Source organism: Phytophthora infestans, genomic scaffold (genome assembly GCF_000142945.1).
Source record: "Phytophthora infestans T30-4 supercont1.20 genomic scaffold, whole genome shotgun sequence".
Lineage (NCBI taxonomy): Eukaryota > Oomycota > Peronosporomycetes > Peronosporales > Peronosporaceae > Phytophthora > Phytophthora infestans.
The window spans coordinates 1,483,963-1,500,159 of record NW_003303739.1 but is presented as its reverse complement, the minus strand read 5'-3'; the positions used below and the strand labels follow the sequence as shown (position 1 = coordinate 1,500,159).

Genomic DNA, 16,197 nt, shown 5'->3' with positions numbered 1-16,197 from the left:
CTACGTAGTAGTATTTGATTTTTAACGATTGTCTGAATACTACCTCCGCTCTGAAAAAGATAACCATTTTAAATTACATTACAGCCTACCCAAAGCAATACCCCCTCTATGCCGATCACTTTTTGGATTTCGAATCTCCCGCGCTTTCCCGACCAGACTGGCTCCCGCTCCCAGCTTTCATTTTGAAAGCTGGCACCTGGGGGAGATCACAGACAGTGAGCGCCAGGCCGTCTGGGAGACCTTACTGTTTCGCAGCGTGGGAGGAGTGCTCAAACATGGAGAGATCGTTCGGGTTGCAGCGTACTTCCGTGTGGGCCGCCAAGTTGTCGAGCGAATTTGGAGGCGTGGAATCAATTCGATGGGAGATCGAGTAGCAGCCGTGGTCAAGTCAAGAAAGAGCGCATGTGGTAGGAAGAAGGTGGTTCGAGCTGAGCTGTGCGAGAGAATCGCTGCAGCTCCTGTCAATGAGCGCGAAAACCAGCGTCTGCTTAAGCGCGCGTCCAACGTGAGCTGCTACCTGGTTCAGCAGCTGATCAAGGAAGGCTACATACGGCGTGCGCTCAGACAGACCCGCCCACTACTTACACCCACGCACAAGTTGGCGCGCCTCCGGCACAAGGACAAGCAAGTACAAGCTGGCACTCTCCCTACGTCACTGCCTTGTGACGCTACCTCACTCGCCAATGCTAACGCGTACATGCTGCTTCTTGCAGCGAGCAGCCCCCCACCGCCTACCGCTGAAGTTCCAGAAGCCCCACTGAGCGCCCCTTCAGAATGTGGCGATGTAGTTGCCGCCTTAGATCCGTTTTTGTATCTGTAGTTGTACGGCGGAGCAAGAACGCCTGTGCCTTGCTTAGTTTCTCACTGTCTGCTCTCGGTCATAAAGCTAGCTAGCCAGCCTCTCACAAATTAATAAACGCAATGAACGAGGCGGAGCGCTGCGCAAAAAAAAACAAATGGTTATCTTTTTCCGGACGGAGGTAGTACAAAACATCCCTATCAGTTGTTGGGCCTCGGGTTCCCGCCCATTCCGATTGGGCGCCATCCGAGGAAGAGAGTGCCGTACACAAAAAAAACCATGAGTCCGATGCCGAGAATATTAGCGGTGTAGTACGCCATAGCCCACCATTTGTCCGAGCTGCTATGGGCGTATGTTTCCAGTTGTTTCACCTTAGTCGGAGTGAGCTCGGTCCTAGTTTTTCCTGGACCAATGATCGAGTTCACCTTCTTTATTGCTTCATTCGCCCCTTGCACGTTGTTCTTCGCCTCACTCATTTTGGTCGGATTCCTAACCAAAAGCGCCTTGACCCTGGCAGCAATACCCGCCACTCCGGCTCTAGTTTCGCCGTCCACGGGAATCGCCCTCTCTTCTGTATCAGCTGTAGACTTGAGGTTGCGGCCCTGGGAGACTTCAAAGGCAGACGGCTGGCCTTGCGTTTGGACAAAGTTCTCGGCGGTAATGAAGCCGACGCAGCCTGCAACGAGCGTGATAGCCACCAGGAGGAGGGAGCTTCTCGCATCATGACTTTTCGAGGAGAATCTGAAAAATGATAACTGCACTTGTGGGTTTACCAGCCGGTTATGAAGTGAAGAGCGTTGGGAATCTCTTAACCTGATGCGTGATGCCCACTGTAGGCAGCCTACATGTTGTTCGAGTGTTTTGTACATGTACATGTATCCAATCACGAGTGCAGAGATTCTGCTTGTGATCGTGAACCAGAAGCGCATTGGCTGTTTTCATAGGTACGGTTGTAGATTTGCTCGAGCAAATCTTACAGCGCTTCGCCAGGATGTCAGTACAAATCGGCGTTCTTGAGTTTAAAGAATTTATTTTTAGTAAGCTTAAATACATTCTTGAGCATCCCTGACGGCACGTCGATTCTTCAGGCAGCCTTCGAAGACTCTCAAATTGAGGCTCACTTGGGAGCTTATAAAAGCTCTTCGTCGCGCATGATGCTTGCGATCAGCCTTCGCCACCAATTGGAGCGCTGCTCATTGTGGCAGCCTGGCATGCCAGGTTATCAAAATGTGCGCTGGCAAGGTGGATAAACGTCGGCAGTTGTCGGCGTCATTGTATACGTTGTTGCTTTATTTATTTTTTCATGGTCGACATGTCATTTATTTGCAGAAGCACCGAAAAGGTAGCTATTATAACTAGAAACTCATTTAATAATATTTGCAGAACCCTGCGTCACTCAATTATCTTCACTCTTTAGTGAAAATGCGCTAATAGCTTACCGCTCGTGGCTCACCACTACTAATACGCTCGAAGCAATGAGATTAGTTTGTGTCTCCGAGTATGATATTTGCCGTATCCGGTGAAGTTCATACTGGTTGTGTGACTACTGTAGAGCTGCGCGGGTGACGAGATTGCAAAAATAGATGATTGTTATTTATACCATTTCTAACTGCATCGTTGTGCATGTTAATACAGGACAAAGTCCCCACTGCTGCTGCTAAGCAGCCTGCATTGTTGCTCCTTAAACTCATTGGGATTATGCAATCTTGGCTACCATGTGGTAAAACTGAAGGCAACGATACGCGAGAAAGATAGAAGTACGAAAGTACTTGACGTACTCACAATTTTTCTTGTGTTTTGGTATGTTATTGATGAACAAAACATTGTGGACGAACTGCGGTACAGCGATTCTGATACACACGTGAGCGTTACAGTTCGAGCCTACTTTGCCGACGTTGAACTTGAATCAATCAAACTGAGCTTAGGCCGGGGTCTACACGACATTTAGCAACATGTAAACAAATATCGGGCCTATCAGTACAGTACATGTAGGCTGCTAGAATATACTGTATACTGAGATAGCAATAGGCTGCTAGGCAGCCGATATTTGGTATCGCCCAAATTTAATAAAAACTGATAAACAAATTCGTCTCTGACATTTGAGAAGCAATAACATTTGTTAAATAAAAAAGAGGGCGCTGCCGCATATAAACTGTTGGATAGAATAGACATAGGGAAGTCGGTATGAATGTTCTTTTACTTCAAAACTTCAAATAAATATTGCTTTATTTGAGGGGTATGATGGGTAAGAGGAATATCCGGATACCGATCTAACTCGCGGGTGGTACAAATGAGACTGCATCAAGCTAGGTACAAATTATGATTTAAGAGCGCCAATCAAACGCTTGTGTATTTTAAGCTTTTGTGGGCTTCAAAATGCTTAATACCTGAAAAGTTATGGTCATCCAAAAAAGTTATATCCAGGTGTGTTTTGAGGGGCTGCGACCTTTTTTCACTTTTGGTATTGTTTGAAAGCTCTTGTAAAACGCGAGGTAATAGGAGTGTTCTTCAGCTGTATTTGTGCAAAATGCACAGCCAAAGTTCTGCTGCTCTTTTAGGTACGAAAACGGAAGGTCAGCTACTACACTCTAAATGGTTCGTGCGGCACCGGTCGTAGAAAAAAAATAAGGTTAGCAACCTGAAACCAACGAAGATTGCCGCTAACCGGTAGCAGATAAAGAAACGTAGCTGCCAAAGGCGATCGAGTGACCGACTAGATTAGGAGCCGAAAGCAGAGCGAGTCATTTTAAATTTCTCCCGGTGGGAACGACTCTTCTCACCGCAGGCTTATCTTGAATCCGATGTCTTAAGACCTGGAAATAAGCTCTAGCATCTAGTCTCAAATGTAAGTGCCGAGTTACCTCAATAAATTTATTTCTTGCAGAAAAATCGGCAGATTCCGAATGAGTTGGCCCTGATTATAAGAACATAGTTGTTGAGAGCTATAATGCAGGTAATCATGCGGTCATGAACTCTAAAATTCTTCGTGTTGGGGTTAAATGAAAGTATCTTCCGTCTACTCCATATCTGGGTCCGCCCAGCATGGCTGAATGTCCGATAGCACGTAAAGCAGATCGTTGCCGGTGAGTACCTCATGCGGCTGCGGGTTCACGTACACGTAGCCGAACGGGACACTCCGTTCGCTCTCAGATACTTCGATACGGGCCCTCGTGGCAGTTTTCGTCCACTGGCCTTCGCTGAGTGAGTGCACAGCAGACGCATGCAGCATAACATCGGGACGACAGCGATACAGTCCAATGACGAGAATACCATCCGACGACAGCAAGTAGTGGAAGACAAACTCGAAGGTGCGACCCACAAAGTCCAGCGGCACCTCCACGGCGAAGAGAGAGCTGCGTTGAACGTCCATCGCTGACGTCGAGGACAACGTTGGAGACGCAAGCGCTTCTCCAAAGCCTCCAGCAGGAGAGCTAGGAAGTGTACCCACTCCACCTTCCGTCCAAGAGGCGAAGATGAATTCACGCAGGATGTTCTTGATGCGCGCGTTGAAAAACTGGTTGATGAGCAAGCTATCGCAAAGCGACGTGCTGTACGTGAGTCCAGACGCGAAAGCAGGAGAAACGGCAAAGTTGCGAGCCAACTCGAGCGAAGAGGCGGACGCAGCAGCAGAGTCGCACTCCGCGAGTGGAAACCAGCCACTCGCGGTGAGATTCTGCGCCACAAAGTGGACATTCGCGCGGTTTACGAGCTCTGTGATGATACGAGGTGCTCGCGAGGGGCCGATCAGGGTCACGATCGTCTTGTGAAGCGCGATGCAAGCCTACACATGAAGAATGAGGTAGCGTTAGCGTTAGAGGCAGTTTAAAAAGAGTTTTAAGGTACTGACGGCATCTTGGAGAAGTTCTGACGTGCCAGCGTCCGAGACTTCGCCTTCGCCCCCCATCAGGACGATACGGAATGCGTCGTGAATCCCAGCTCGTCGTAGCGTGCGATGACGGAATGGATCTCCCACCACAAAGTTAACGCCCAGGAAGCGCTGGAACTGCTCATAGTCGTCCACTTCAGGCAGCGTTGCAGTCACGATTACTACAGGACGGTGTTGTCGTAGTGCACGCACTCGCAGCGGGCCAATCAAGTACTCGAGATGATGAGGGAACGACAAAGGCGAGAGCACGCAGACCACAATGTGGCCAGTCTCCAAGCTCAAAGAGGCCACGTCCTGAACAACTGCTGCTTCTGGTGGGCCGAACGGGTCCAGTTCAGGTGTAGAAACGAGTCCACTTGTCTTGACAGTGAGAGGGTCACCTTGCTCTTCTTCCTCGTCTTCCGGTTTCCAAGTGCTCTTGTGGTCCTGACTAAACGATGACGCAGGACTTGTCGCTTCGGTTTGCCAGTTCACGAACCTCGATTGCCGTCGATGAGGCGATGAAAGTTCGTAATCTCCTGAGCTGCGAGGTGTGTCGTTTCCAGTGCTGCTTCCAGTCGTTGAAGCCAACTTGACTCGGGCACTTCCTCCACGTGAGAGGTGTCTGGACTTGGATCCTCGACGTTGAGACGTCCAGGCTTCTGGCATGGTGTCACTGTTGTGCATTCCAGTCACGGCATTCGCTTCGCGTCGATCTTGCGCAATCACAAAGACTGTCTCGGCTCCAATGCACGTGTACGAGTCTCCAGGGTTCAACAGCAACTTGCCTCCCTTGTCCTTGGACGACTGCGCTGTGGTGATGGCAAACACAATCACTCCGGAGCATTGCGCGTAGGCGAGAGACGCCACTTCCGAGAACGTTTTACCGTACACCACACAGGCTGGAGGCAACTCTACCGAGTAAACCTCGTGACTCGAGCCGTGTAAATACCGATCTTCCCATGAGGCATCAGCTTCTGGAGGATCGTCATAGTCCCCGCTTGTAACGTAGCTGGAGGTGGACGTGAGACTGTACATGAAGGTCGAGAACCCAGGACACACGCAGTTCTGACCGAGCAACGAGTGCATCACTTCCGAGAAGCAGAGCACATTTGACACCCCCAAGTCGGCTACAAGGCCTCGGTTTGCTGACAAGTGAAGCTGCGCAAACACTCGAGCGTTGGGGGCTTCACGGCGAGCTGCAAGAAGCCGCATCAGTGCTCGGTGGTCGCTACTGGCGGGAGACTCCCCTGCAACGCGCCGTGCGAGGATAAAGATGGCGTCGGCCGAAGCACAAGCTGCTCGCTGCGCATCGTCCACATCCAGTAACGAGCCTTGGATAAAACTCGCTCGCTTCTCGAAGAAAGGGTCCATCAGCAGCGCGATAAGCGACGTGGCTGGCTCCTCCTCGCTCAACACAACAACGTTGATATCAGCCAGATCGTGGTCGTCGTGAAAAACCTCTCGAAAGAAATGGTCGATGCGTGACGGAGTCAGGTCTCCGCATAGTATTATGTGCTTGATAGTCGGTGACGGTGTGTGGCTCGCGAGTTCGTACGGAGAGAAGGAGCTGCCGAGCGCCAGGATCTGGGACACTTGGTACGGAACAACCAAGATGAGGACCAACACGAGCGCGCCCACACAAACCTTAGCCAGTGGGTTATCGGCAGGAGGAGACTGGATGGTCACGAACGCGAGCACCGAGTTGAAGAACGAGTTGAAGAACGTCCACTCGCCGAGATTCCCGCTCGCGTACTTGTCGTCGGCAGTCTCCGCGATCTGAATGACTCCAGCAGCGACTGCAATGATGATCGTCAGCTGGAGATAGCAGAGCATCGCGAACTGCTGGACAGGTGACATGAGGCCATGACAGCGACTCAGCACAGCTTTGGCTTCCACGTAGCACATGAGGAACCGCAGCGGGTATACGAAGCGCCAGTTGGAGATGCCATGCCAGAGAGTGCTGGGTACATGAACAGCATAAGTTAGAGCAACAGTTATCTGTTAGATATCGTGGGCAAAAGTTACTCAACTGGTTTTGAAGGAAGAACGACGTGGGAAGCACGGGCAGCACAACGGCGAGAGTTACCAGACCCGGGAATGAGGTCATGTAGTCTCGACGACGACTGGAGAGATAAACGCCTCGGAAAAGAAAGTCGGCAGCGAATAGCCCCGAGCAGACGACGTCCGTGATCCAGAGGCTGAAGGGCATCTGCGATTCCAATAAACACGTAAGAGAATGATAGCTTGTGGACAGAGTAACAGTAGAGAACTGACCTCATTGGAGTTCACATAAGTGAATACAATATACGAGCTTGCAAACACGATCGAGACAAGCACCAGGAAGACGTCCAACCCCACTCCGACTGAGCTGTGATCCAGGTATCTGCACGAGAGCACACTTAGCTTCAGAAGGCGAGCGAATTGGGTGTCTTCTGTACCTGCTGAGGCGATCACGACTCCGTGAGCCGTGACTGTCGCTGAGAATCTTTGAGGTGGAGGACAAGTCGCCACTTTCTGCTTCTAACGTGTGTTACCACCCACTTGTTAGTTATCACGACACGTAACATACCGGTCGATCCGTGTCTTACCAAAGTTGACAGCGTGCAAATTGTGGTGGTGCGGACTCGAGAGTTGCAGCGTGCGCTTCATCGGCAAGATCGCTCCATAGTTTGTGCTCTTCTCACGACGAATAGACCGACGGAGCTCCGACATTGTTGCCACCTAGACAGAAATTCTTGCACTGCCACGAAGCGGTGCTTGGGGGCGAATGTGGCAGTTAGCGGCTAAGCGTCGCCGACCTTTTAGTGTCCATTCGATTCAGGGACAAATGTTACAACAGACCAGCTCTCCGGTTTCGTCATGACAGGGTGATCTCTATTTCCTGACGTTCGAATTTGAAACAAAACGTCGCTCTACATAGTTGCACAGGGTTCGTTCCACTGGCCTCCTTCGAGTCTTCGAGGCGACGATGCGCTCTGCTGGCCGGGGGACTGGTCGTGGTCGGTGCTACCATCGTCATCGGTCTGCACAAAACATATCCGGATAATCACGTTAGATAACTTGGTTCATATCCGTTATGGTTATCCAAACTCAGTACCCACTCATGTTCCAGTGGCATCAGCACGTACAGTTCCTGAAGAACTCTGGGGAGACTGTAGACCCTGTGAAGATCCCTGTGTGGTGCTCAGTGGAGATCCAACCGTGGTAGAATCCTGTGAGTATTCCAGACACGCCTTGCTCGCCTCTGCAGCGATCGTAGTTGCCAGTTCCTGCAGCTCAGTTTTTGACTCTTCGATGCTCAGCTGAAGAGCTCGCAAGTCTGTTCGTCTCACCACTCGATTACATGGCTGCGATAGCCCACTCGCAGTCTCTTCGGCACAAAAATTCCTCCTCGCCCGTTGGTATCGACGCACAGCCGCAACAAAGAGAAGCAGATAGCGCTCGGTATCACGCACAAGGATCAGCGTCCCTGAGCCCGTGGACACGAAGCCGGGGATTCCGATACGCCCAATCGGATCGATCCGGTCGGGAAAAGTCAATCGCTCCGCCTTTGAGATGGTCGACTCAATCATCGACGACAAATCGTCTTGTGATGCACGAATACTGTGCTGAAGGCCCTCGAGTTCTTGTAGAATCTCCGCTGCCTCTCGTGCATGGGGTCCAACCCCTTCCATTGGTCGACCCGATTTCTTCTGACCCTCCTCGTTTGATGTCTCCATAGCTCGATGGCGTCGATCCACTGCTGCTACCGATCGTAGCAGATGTACGTCCATGTCTTGCAACAATTGCGCTCTCCAGCCTCTCGCCTTCCACGACAACTCGTACTCACTAAACTCTGTCTGTTGGCCGATCCCTCCGTAGGTCGCTCGCTCCAATTTGACCTTCGGATCGATCCGAATCCTGTCCAGTTCATCTGCTGTACTACCATCAACGCTACTGCTCTGCTTGGACGACTTCTGTCGACGCTTAGGAGGCGGGGTTTTCTCCACTGACTTGCTTCTCGCTGTCGAAAGTTTCTTCCGTCGTTTCCACTTGCGTTGCTCTCCCGTCGTCGTCCCCGCTGATGAGTGGTCCAATACAGAGTCACTCTCCTCAGTAGAACTCTCCACACTGTTGCTCTGTTCTACCTCCTCTTCTACCTTGGACGGTTGTGTGGGCTCTACGTCGGACACATCCGAGTCGTCCGGTAGTAAATATCGTAGACCACCTAGTTGAGCAAGTCAGCAGTAGTCAGCAGCTATAGGGATTCTACCATTCGGCAGAGTGCACTCTACCTTGCTTCAATATGTAGGCGTAGAGTTCTCCTTCGCCCACGAAATAATCCTCATGTTGTTTGGCTTGGTCTCCTTTTTCTTTGCTCTCTGGTAGGTAGTAGAGTTTCTGCTGCTGCAGACCGTGAGGCTCCACGATTCCCCAGTCCCGGTCCTTGATGATCTTGACGATTTCTTTGCCTTTGATGCCGATTTTTTCAAGCAACTCGCGAGGTGGGCGCATCTCCAAGGACATGGCAATGCCTCCTTGGCTGCTGCGTCGCGTGGAGAGCATTGGTCGCTTGCCAGCCCTCATCGTCTCCACCATTGTCGAACACAGTTGGTGGCCGAAAACTATGCCACTTCGTTAGAAATGATAATTTAATTGTTAGAAATGGTTCTTCAGGTACGAACTTCATAGTTGATCAACCCATTTCGAGTACAGTGTCACATCTAACATGCTACGTATCGGTTTGCGTCTTCCGGTGCTAGGTCCGCGTCTAGCACCGGCGGCAGCGACCGCCATCTCGCCGTATCTATCTTGCGTGCGCTTCAAGCGCTCAGCAGCGAAATCTGGTCGCGTTAGCGCCGCTAGTGGCTCCGGTCCGGCTACTACGAGGCGATTGTGTCAATATTGAATAATAAACATTCATGCTGCGCAGATCGCAGCGCGGCATTGACGATGGCAATCCGCCAGATCGAGAGCAGCTTCGGCAAGGGTGCCGTCATGCAGTTGGGCTCAACGTACGCAGCCTTGCTAGGCTTATTGATGATCGAGCCAAATGTTGATACAAATGTGAATTTTCGTGGTGTAGTAAGACTGCGGAGCGCGTGGACGTCATCTCGTCCGGCTCCTTGTCACTGGACTTGGCTCTAGGTACCGGTGGCATCCCTAGAGGGTGCGTTTAATGACGAAGGAGGGTTGGAAATTCGACTGCAACTTTTGACATATTAATTGCTAGACGTGTGGTGGAGATCTACGGTCCCGAGAGCTCTGGCAAGACGACACTGGCATTGAGCTGCATCGCGGAGGCTCAGAAGACCGAGGGTGGAGTGTGTGCGTTCATTGATGCAGAGCACGCCATTGACGCCCACTACGCCAAGGCTTTGGGGGTGGACATCGACGCCCTTTACGTCTCCCAGCCAGACTCTGGAGAAGAAGCTCTGGAGATTGCGGACACGCTCATCCGGTCGGGAGCTGTGGACCTCGTGGTGCTGGACAGTGTGGCGGCTCTGGTACCACGTGCGGAGCTTGAGGGCGAAATGGGAGACCAGCAGATTGCTCTCCAGGCGCGGCTTATGAGCCAGGCGCTGCGTAAGCTGACGGGGTCGCTGTCAAAGTCCAACTGCACCATCATCTTCCTGAACCAGATTCGTCAAAAAGTGGGCATCATCTTTGGATCACCCGAGGTGACGTCGGGTGGCACTGCGTTGCGCTACTACGCGTCAGTGCGGCTGGATATTCGTCGAAAGACTGCGATCAAGGAAGGTGACCAGGTTGTTGGCAACGAGACTGCGGTGAAAGTAGCCAAGAACAAGCTGGCTTCTCCCTTCAAGGTGGCGACTTTCGACATGATGTTCGGTCGTGGTATTGATCGACAGTCCGAGTTGGTAAGGGCGAGCGGCAATGCTGTTGGTTTTGATTACGATGGCGACTTGCTGATGCGTTTGCTTGTGTAGCTTGACTTGGGTGTGCAGCACGGTCTGCTGAAGCGGTCAGGCGCGTGGTACAGTCTGGCTGGAAGTGATGGTAAGTATCGAGTTAATGCATTCCTAGCTGTACGGGAAGCTAATACGGTCGTGCTCTAGAACCCATCGCTCAGGGCAAGGCGAAGGCGAAGGTATTCCTACAGGAGAACCCTGAAATCTCGAAGGATCTCGAAGCGAAGTTGCGTCGGATGCTCTTCGAGCCAACCGAGGCTGACGAGAAAGCCGACGAAGGTGTAGGAGTTGAAAGTGAAGGCGAGGACGAGGCCACTTCAGCTGAAGCAGTTGATGGTGTTGACTCGGACAGTAGCAATGAAGACGAGAAGGTCACGGGATAAGAGACAAACAACACGCATCGCTATAAAACGTCGACAATAGTTTCATCATCCTTGTTTTTGTTCGTGCCATGTTGCTCATTCGCTCGCCAGAAATCCGTCAAGTGCTCGCTTGTATTCGGTCTTTGTTATGTTGTAGTTTTCTCGTTGTCTGAAGGTTGGACGAGCACGTAATCGCTTCCTGGAACTGGTGATGCCAGCAGCGTAGGTAACGTTAGTTCACTCACCTAGAGACCGAGCTCTAAATATGTAGCCCACAAATACAGACTAAACCAACTAAAATGCCATACTGAACGTCGTCGGTGGCAATACATTCGCCACCTGGCAGCGTTCAGCCTTCGAGTAGCGCTTCTTGATCACCGCCAAATTGTTCGACGGCGAGTTAGAGTACAGCGTTTGGAGCTCTCCCATACACTTTTTCAGGTCCGACCAGTTGTACCGACAAGCATCCACCAGTTCCTTCGTCTAAAGGCGCAGCAAATACACACATCCTGTTACTACCTACAGCTCCATAGCACAGTTTCTAAGTCACAAAAGATGCAGGCCTACCATTGGGAACCCGTCCATCGTGTACATCGCCATCGACAAGCAGCACGCAGCCACAACCGACGGCAAATACTTCAGAAACTGGTACTCTTGTAGGGCCAGCTCAAGCAAGTAATGCGCCAGCATGGACGTCTTCTTCTGGATAGGTGGGATCATACGTTCGTAGATGTTGAGAAAATCCAGCGCTGCACAAAGAAAAACTAGTGAGCTTCATTCAAGCCCATGCATGACAGGAAAATGATTGCCGCGTACCAGTGGGCACCGAAAGTGAAAAGTTGAGGGTGTTCAACAGTTTTTCTTCCATCTCCAGCACTTCCACGGACGTGTACACGTTGTCGGCGCACATGGCGAGATCCTCCACTCCGATGTAGGATACATCTTCACACTTGGACGCGACGTGCAGACACGTCGCTCCAAGAAGTTGAAACTGCGTCTTTTTCACCATGACGATGTCCAGGTATCGATCTGTGTAATTAACTGCCAAGAAAGCGGTCCTCAGGCACATCTCGAACACGTCCACCACTAAATCAGAGCACAAGCAAACGAAATGTACGTGTCAGGACACAATACTACAGCCGCGCAAGTCAGCATCCCTTACCTTCAATTAGCCAGTCGACAAGCATTGATCGGTGGGCAGGTCGGAGCGTTTTCTGGCGGCTGCAACATGCATGGACATCGTAAGTATTCACGAACTCCCCTTGTGTATGCTTCACCCCACGCACCTCAAGTACTTGATCTCTCTCCATGAATCTAGCTCTGTCTGGCGCAAGTATGCGTGGAAGAGCTCCACATGTTCAGGAGTCGGGCCGATCCTTGCGCGGCTCATCGTGTAGCACATTTGGTCCATAGGAATCTTTGGTGTCAGCGGTAAAAACGAAGGCGCCTCGCTGGAGAAATACGGATGACGAAGCGCATCTTCGGCTGTAATTCGCTGGTCGGGGTTGTATACGAGCAGCTTCGTCAGCAGGTCGATACCAAGATCCGAAATTCCCGGGAACAGGCGATTCAAAGGTCGGCGCTTCCAGTGTGGGAACTCAAAGTGATAGTTCGGCAAGGACGAAAAGCCTGGCCACGTTTCGGACGTGGGTGTCGACAGCTTGCTGAAGATCTGGAACAGCTGATCAATCTCTGAAATGCCTGTGAAGAGGGGCTTGCCTTGGGCCATCTCAGCAAAGATGCAGCCAACTGACCAGATGTCTACCGCCGACGAGTATCCGCGCACTCCCATCAAGATCTCTGGCGGCCGGTACCACAGCGTCACCACCTCCATTGTGTAGGTTCGACGAGGGATTCCTGTAGCTCGGACTAGCGCAAAGTCAGAGATCTGCAGCGTAGCATCGCCTGAAGCATACCCGACAAAGTAAGACACCAAACGTAACTCCATTGCGAATGCGCAAGCCCACCAACTTACTGAGATCGTCTGTGTCGGACGTCTTGATAAGCAGATGTTTCGGTTTGAGGTTGCGGTGCAAAACGCCTCGGCGATGGCAGTACGCGATGGCATCCAGAAGTTGGTGAAGAAGTTTGCGAATCTGACGAATAAAACGAGAGAAACCGTAAAGAAGGCGAAGAGGATGACGTTTCCCGCGTTGTACTTACCACAGCCTCCGGCAACACGCGACCTCCATTCGGGTCACCCGAAGGATTAATAATTTCATGTAGCGTTTTGTCCACGTACGGGAAAAATACGTGAAGCTCGTCCTTTGCGAGACTAATGAGCTCAAGAGACGCAATGTGGTCGTGCTTGATTCCCTTCAGCACAGCTAGTTCTCGGAGCATGTAGTAAGGAACTCCTTCGCCCTGTGGCACATACCAGCGCGAGTATTAGTACAAGCGGATAAACCAAAATTCGTTCTGCACACATACCTTGGGGAACACTCTGGCCTTCTTCATAGCCAAGATCTTGCCAGACGATCGCTGACAGCACTTGATACAGGTTCCCTCGGTCCCTTTGTTCTTTATACCCAAGTTCTTGAAGTTGATCCAGTTCACTGATCCTTCCGGCGTCACACTGGCAAGAGATCGGTACAACGAGCGTCGACTGGTGAGCTCTTTCCACTTCTTCGACACTTGGGCCATATTCTGCAGATCCTTCGCCGTCACTAAGAAGGAGAACACGTGCAAGATGATGTCGATAGGCTGCAGGTCGAAGTGCTCCGAGGGAGTCAGCACCGCTTCCACTTCCTCCATTTTCACTTCAAGGGGCCCATTTCCTTCCCACTCTTCGTCATCATTGGCAGCAGGAGAGGTAATCAATATCTCTCGACGTACCACTTTACTTGCACGATGCTCCACCGCTCGTTCCGACGGGTCAATCGAGAATCCCTCCTCGCCTGCTTCCTGGCTGTGAATGTGTTCCCTGGCATACGCCACAAAGTCCGTCGTCTTGTCCTCCTCACTCGCGTCTTCGCGTTTCCTCTTGCCCACTGTCAATACACCACTCACACATCAACAATCCTCTCCACACACACACACACACGCAGCCAGTCTGCACCTTGCTTACCAAATGGAGCTGCGTCAACTCTGTATTTGGTCTCACTCTTCTCCGTCTTGACATGAGGCTTGTGTTCCTGATTGAGGTCCATAGCGTTGACCTTCTCCTCCTTCACTATCGCATCTCTCTCCTTCTTCTCCTCCTTCACGTGAGTCTCCATCTTCTCCTCCCTCATGCTGTCCATGGACGTCGCCGCGCTACACTGGGACAGATCGAGAGGCTCTGGCTCTGGTAATCCGTCGACGACGGCTGCTTGAGAGCGCGGAGTCCCTCCTAGTGCTGCCAGGATGGGGTTCTCGGCCCCGGGGGTGCACAGTAGCAGCGGCAAGCCACTCCGTTTCCTGTGGGGCTCAGTTCTGGCTGGTACGGCGACTCCGAGCCCTTGATTTGAGGCTCCAGAAGTGGCTCTACGCTTCTTGGAGGGTGTCGAGTCCGAGGAAGAGGACGCGCGATTAGCTGAAGACTGAGCGTCCATCCAGAGATGCTCTGCATTAGTAAATGAATAAAAACGCAATTTTTATAAATACTAGGATTTCTCGACGGTAGAGGCAGCAGAGGCACTTGAGCCTATGTGTAGGATTTCGCACCTGGCTGATATGAGAGAGACTTGGCGCTGGGGCTCGAGAGCAGCGAGGAGCAGGCGCCTGCAGCTCCTTATTGACAGCAGTGAACAAGCCGAGGCGGAGAGATCTCGGGCTCAAGTTTCCTTTTAGTTTTTGTATGGACGGTTCATTGATTCCGCGCGCATTTTTCTTCTTTCAGTGTAGCAGAGACCAGCACTCTCGTGGTTTTTTTGCGAGCTGATTGGACAGGATTTGGTAAAACTTTGTGCTGATTGGTGGATGAGGAAAGGTGTCGTTGGATTGTGGGGATTTAGAAGAAAATGGTGAAAAAACTGGAGATGGCTACATCAGGCGAGTGAAACAGTGTGATCGTGCGTTGAGATTGCAACCTGGCTATCTGACAGGCGATCACAACAACGACAGGCTTGTTTGAAATATTGCTAAGCCTGTGCAAGTGTCGCTAGTGCTCCTGTGCATAAAGTTTGGTTGGGGTGCCTGTCGTCCCCACAAATTGCCTCTGGGCCAGAGGCAAGTGCTCTGGCTGCTGTGCGTCGCAACTTCTCGGTGAAGGTCCCAGAACGATAGCTCTGTTTTCAGCAATGAAACTGCTGACGAAACTGCTCGCTAGAATTGTGGTCGTTTGATCACACAAAATCTAGCGGACAATACAAGAAAGAAACATATTAGCGGTTTTACACAGCAATAGATACTCTTATTTATTCTCCATCCAGCGATTAACGAAAAAAGTGGAAATAACGGATAATGCCGAATAGAGTACTTTTCCAAATAACGGATGCGCCCTATTAGAGTCCGGACTATATTTAATGAGCGTTGTTAAAGGTACCGAGCAGCTCGTACTTAAGTGAGAGTTAGGGGCACATGGTCCGAGTGCCTCCAGGCACGTAGGCACCGAGTGATGTACTACAGGTACCGATTACAATTCAGGGCGGTAATATTCGGTATTTTATTGGCAGTTGATTTCAAAACTTTTATCGTTTGTAGACATTAGATCGTGTGGCTCTCGTGGATCCAGCCATGCACGTTGCATGAATGTGACTTGTTGTACTGGTGTGTTGCTTGAAGGTACACAAGACTTAGTGTTTCACGGGCAGCATTCATTTACTTGTAGGCGGACTGTCCTTCCATCTGCGGGACATCGCGGAAGGTTGTGCACGTCGATCGAGAGGGGGAGAACATCGGAAGCGTTCAACGAGATGTTAGACGGCCAGAAACCAGCTTCAGCGACTCAAGCGCGAGTTTCACAAGCACAAGAAACGCGTCAACACGGTAGCTCAAGCACTAAGACGAAAAGCCAGGCACTGATTAGCGACGATAACCCCAACGAGACAGTGAAGCATTAATGTGCATAAATTCATTTGGCAAAACTAAATGTAGCTACATCAGACATTGAAGCATATAGCGGAGCCTTAGAAATCGTATGAGCGGTAAGGTTGGTTTGGCTGGCAGTGGAATTCCTCTGAGGAAGCACTCGAAAAACATAAGGACAGCTACACCGCAACTTGATCCATCTGGCTGTCGTGAACGTGTTTCTCGCTTGATTGTCAGAAGGGTACATATTTCTCCAAAAATACTCTTCAGTTGGGCTTCACAGATATCGCAGTACTTTGACTTCGA

The 16,197-nt window shown here is 51.1% G+C and overlaps 5 protein-coding genes across 5 annotated transcripts; 1 reads left to right on the top strand and 4 right to left on the bottom strand.

Moving 5' to 3' along the window:
• Positions 1-999: 999 nt before the first annotated feature.
• PITG_10835 (secreted RxLR effector peptide protein, putative) lies at positions 1,000-1,728 on the bottom strand (the record flags this gene model as incomplete). The annotated part of the gene is made up of 1 exon (XM_002901608.2): positions 1,000-1,728. The coding sequence occupies one exon, from the start codon at positions 1,726-1,728 to the stop codon at positions 1,000-1,002; it is 729 nt and encodes a 242-aa protein (XP_002901654.1).
• A 2,087-nt stretch (positions 1,729-3,815) lies between these two features.
• Positions 3,816-6,876, bottom strand: PITG_10834 (calcium-activated potassium channel subunit alpha-1, putative; the record flags this gene model as incomplete). The annotated part of the gene is made up of 3 exons (XM_002901607.1): positions 3,816-4,580; positions 4,647-6,627; positions 6,698-6,876. 3 exons carry the CDS (start codon positions 6,874-6,876, stop codon positions 3,816-3,818), a joined length of 2,925 nt encoding a protein of 974 aa, XP_002901653.1.
• Positions 6,877-7,579: 703 nt separating this feature from the next.
• PITG_10833 (uncharacterized protein) lies at positions 7,580-9,245 on the bottom strand (the record flags this gene model as incomplete). The annotated part of the gene is made up of 3 exons (XM_002901606.1): positions 7,580-7,690; positions 7,796-8,874; positions 8,942-9,245. 3 exons carry the CDS (start codon positions 9,243-9,245, stop codon positions 7,580-7,582), a joined length of 1,494 nt encoding a protein of 497 aa, XP_002901652.1.
• Positions 9,246-9,346: 101 nt separating this feature from the next.
• PITG_10832 (protein recA) lies at positions 9,347-10,993 on the top strand (the record flags this gene model as incomplete). The annotated part of the gene is made up of 6 exons (XM_002901605.1): positions 9,347-9,520; positions 9,580-9,661; positions 9,733-9,816; positions 9,880-10,528; positions 10,598-10,667; positions 10,727-10,993. 5 exons carry the CDS (start codon positions 9,600-9,602, stop codon positions 10,960-10,962), a joined length of 1,101 nt encoding a protein of 366 aa, XP_002901651.1.
• A 57-nt stretch (positions 10,994-11,050) lies between these two features.
• On the bottom strand, positions 11,051-14,474 carry PITG_10831 (cyclin-dependent kinase with F-box domain, putative; the record flags this gene model as incomplete). The annotated part of the gene is made up of 9 exons (XM_002901604.1): positions 11,051-11,424; positions 11,509-11,690; positions 11,758-12,027; positions 12,104-12,162; positions 12,228-12,846; positions 12,917-13,037; positions 13,105-13,305; positions 13,372-13,931; positions 14,009-14,474. The coding sequence occupies 9 exons, from the start codon at positions 14,472-14,474 to the stop codon at positions 11,236-11,238; spliced, it is 2,667 nt and encodes an 888-aa protein (XP_002901650.1).
• Positions 14,475-16,197: the final 1,723 nt, after the last annotated feature.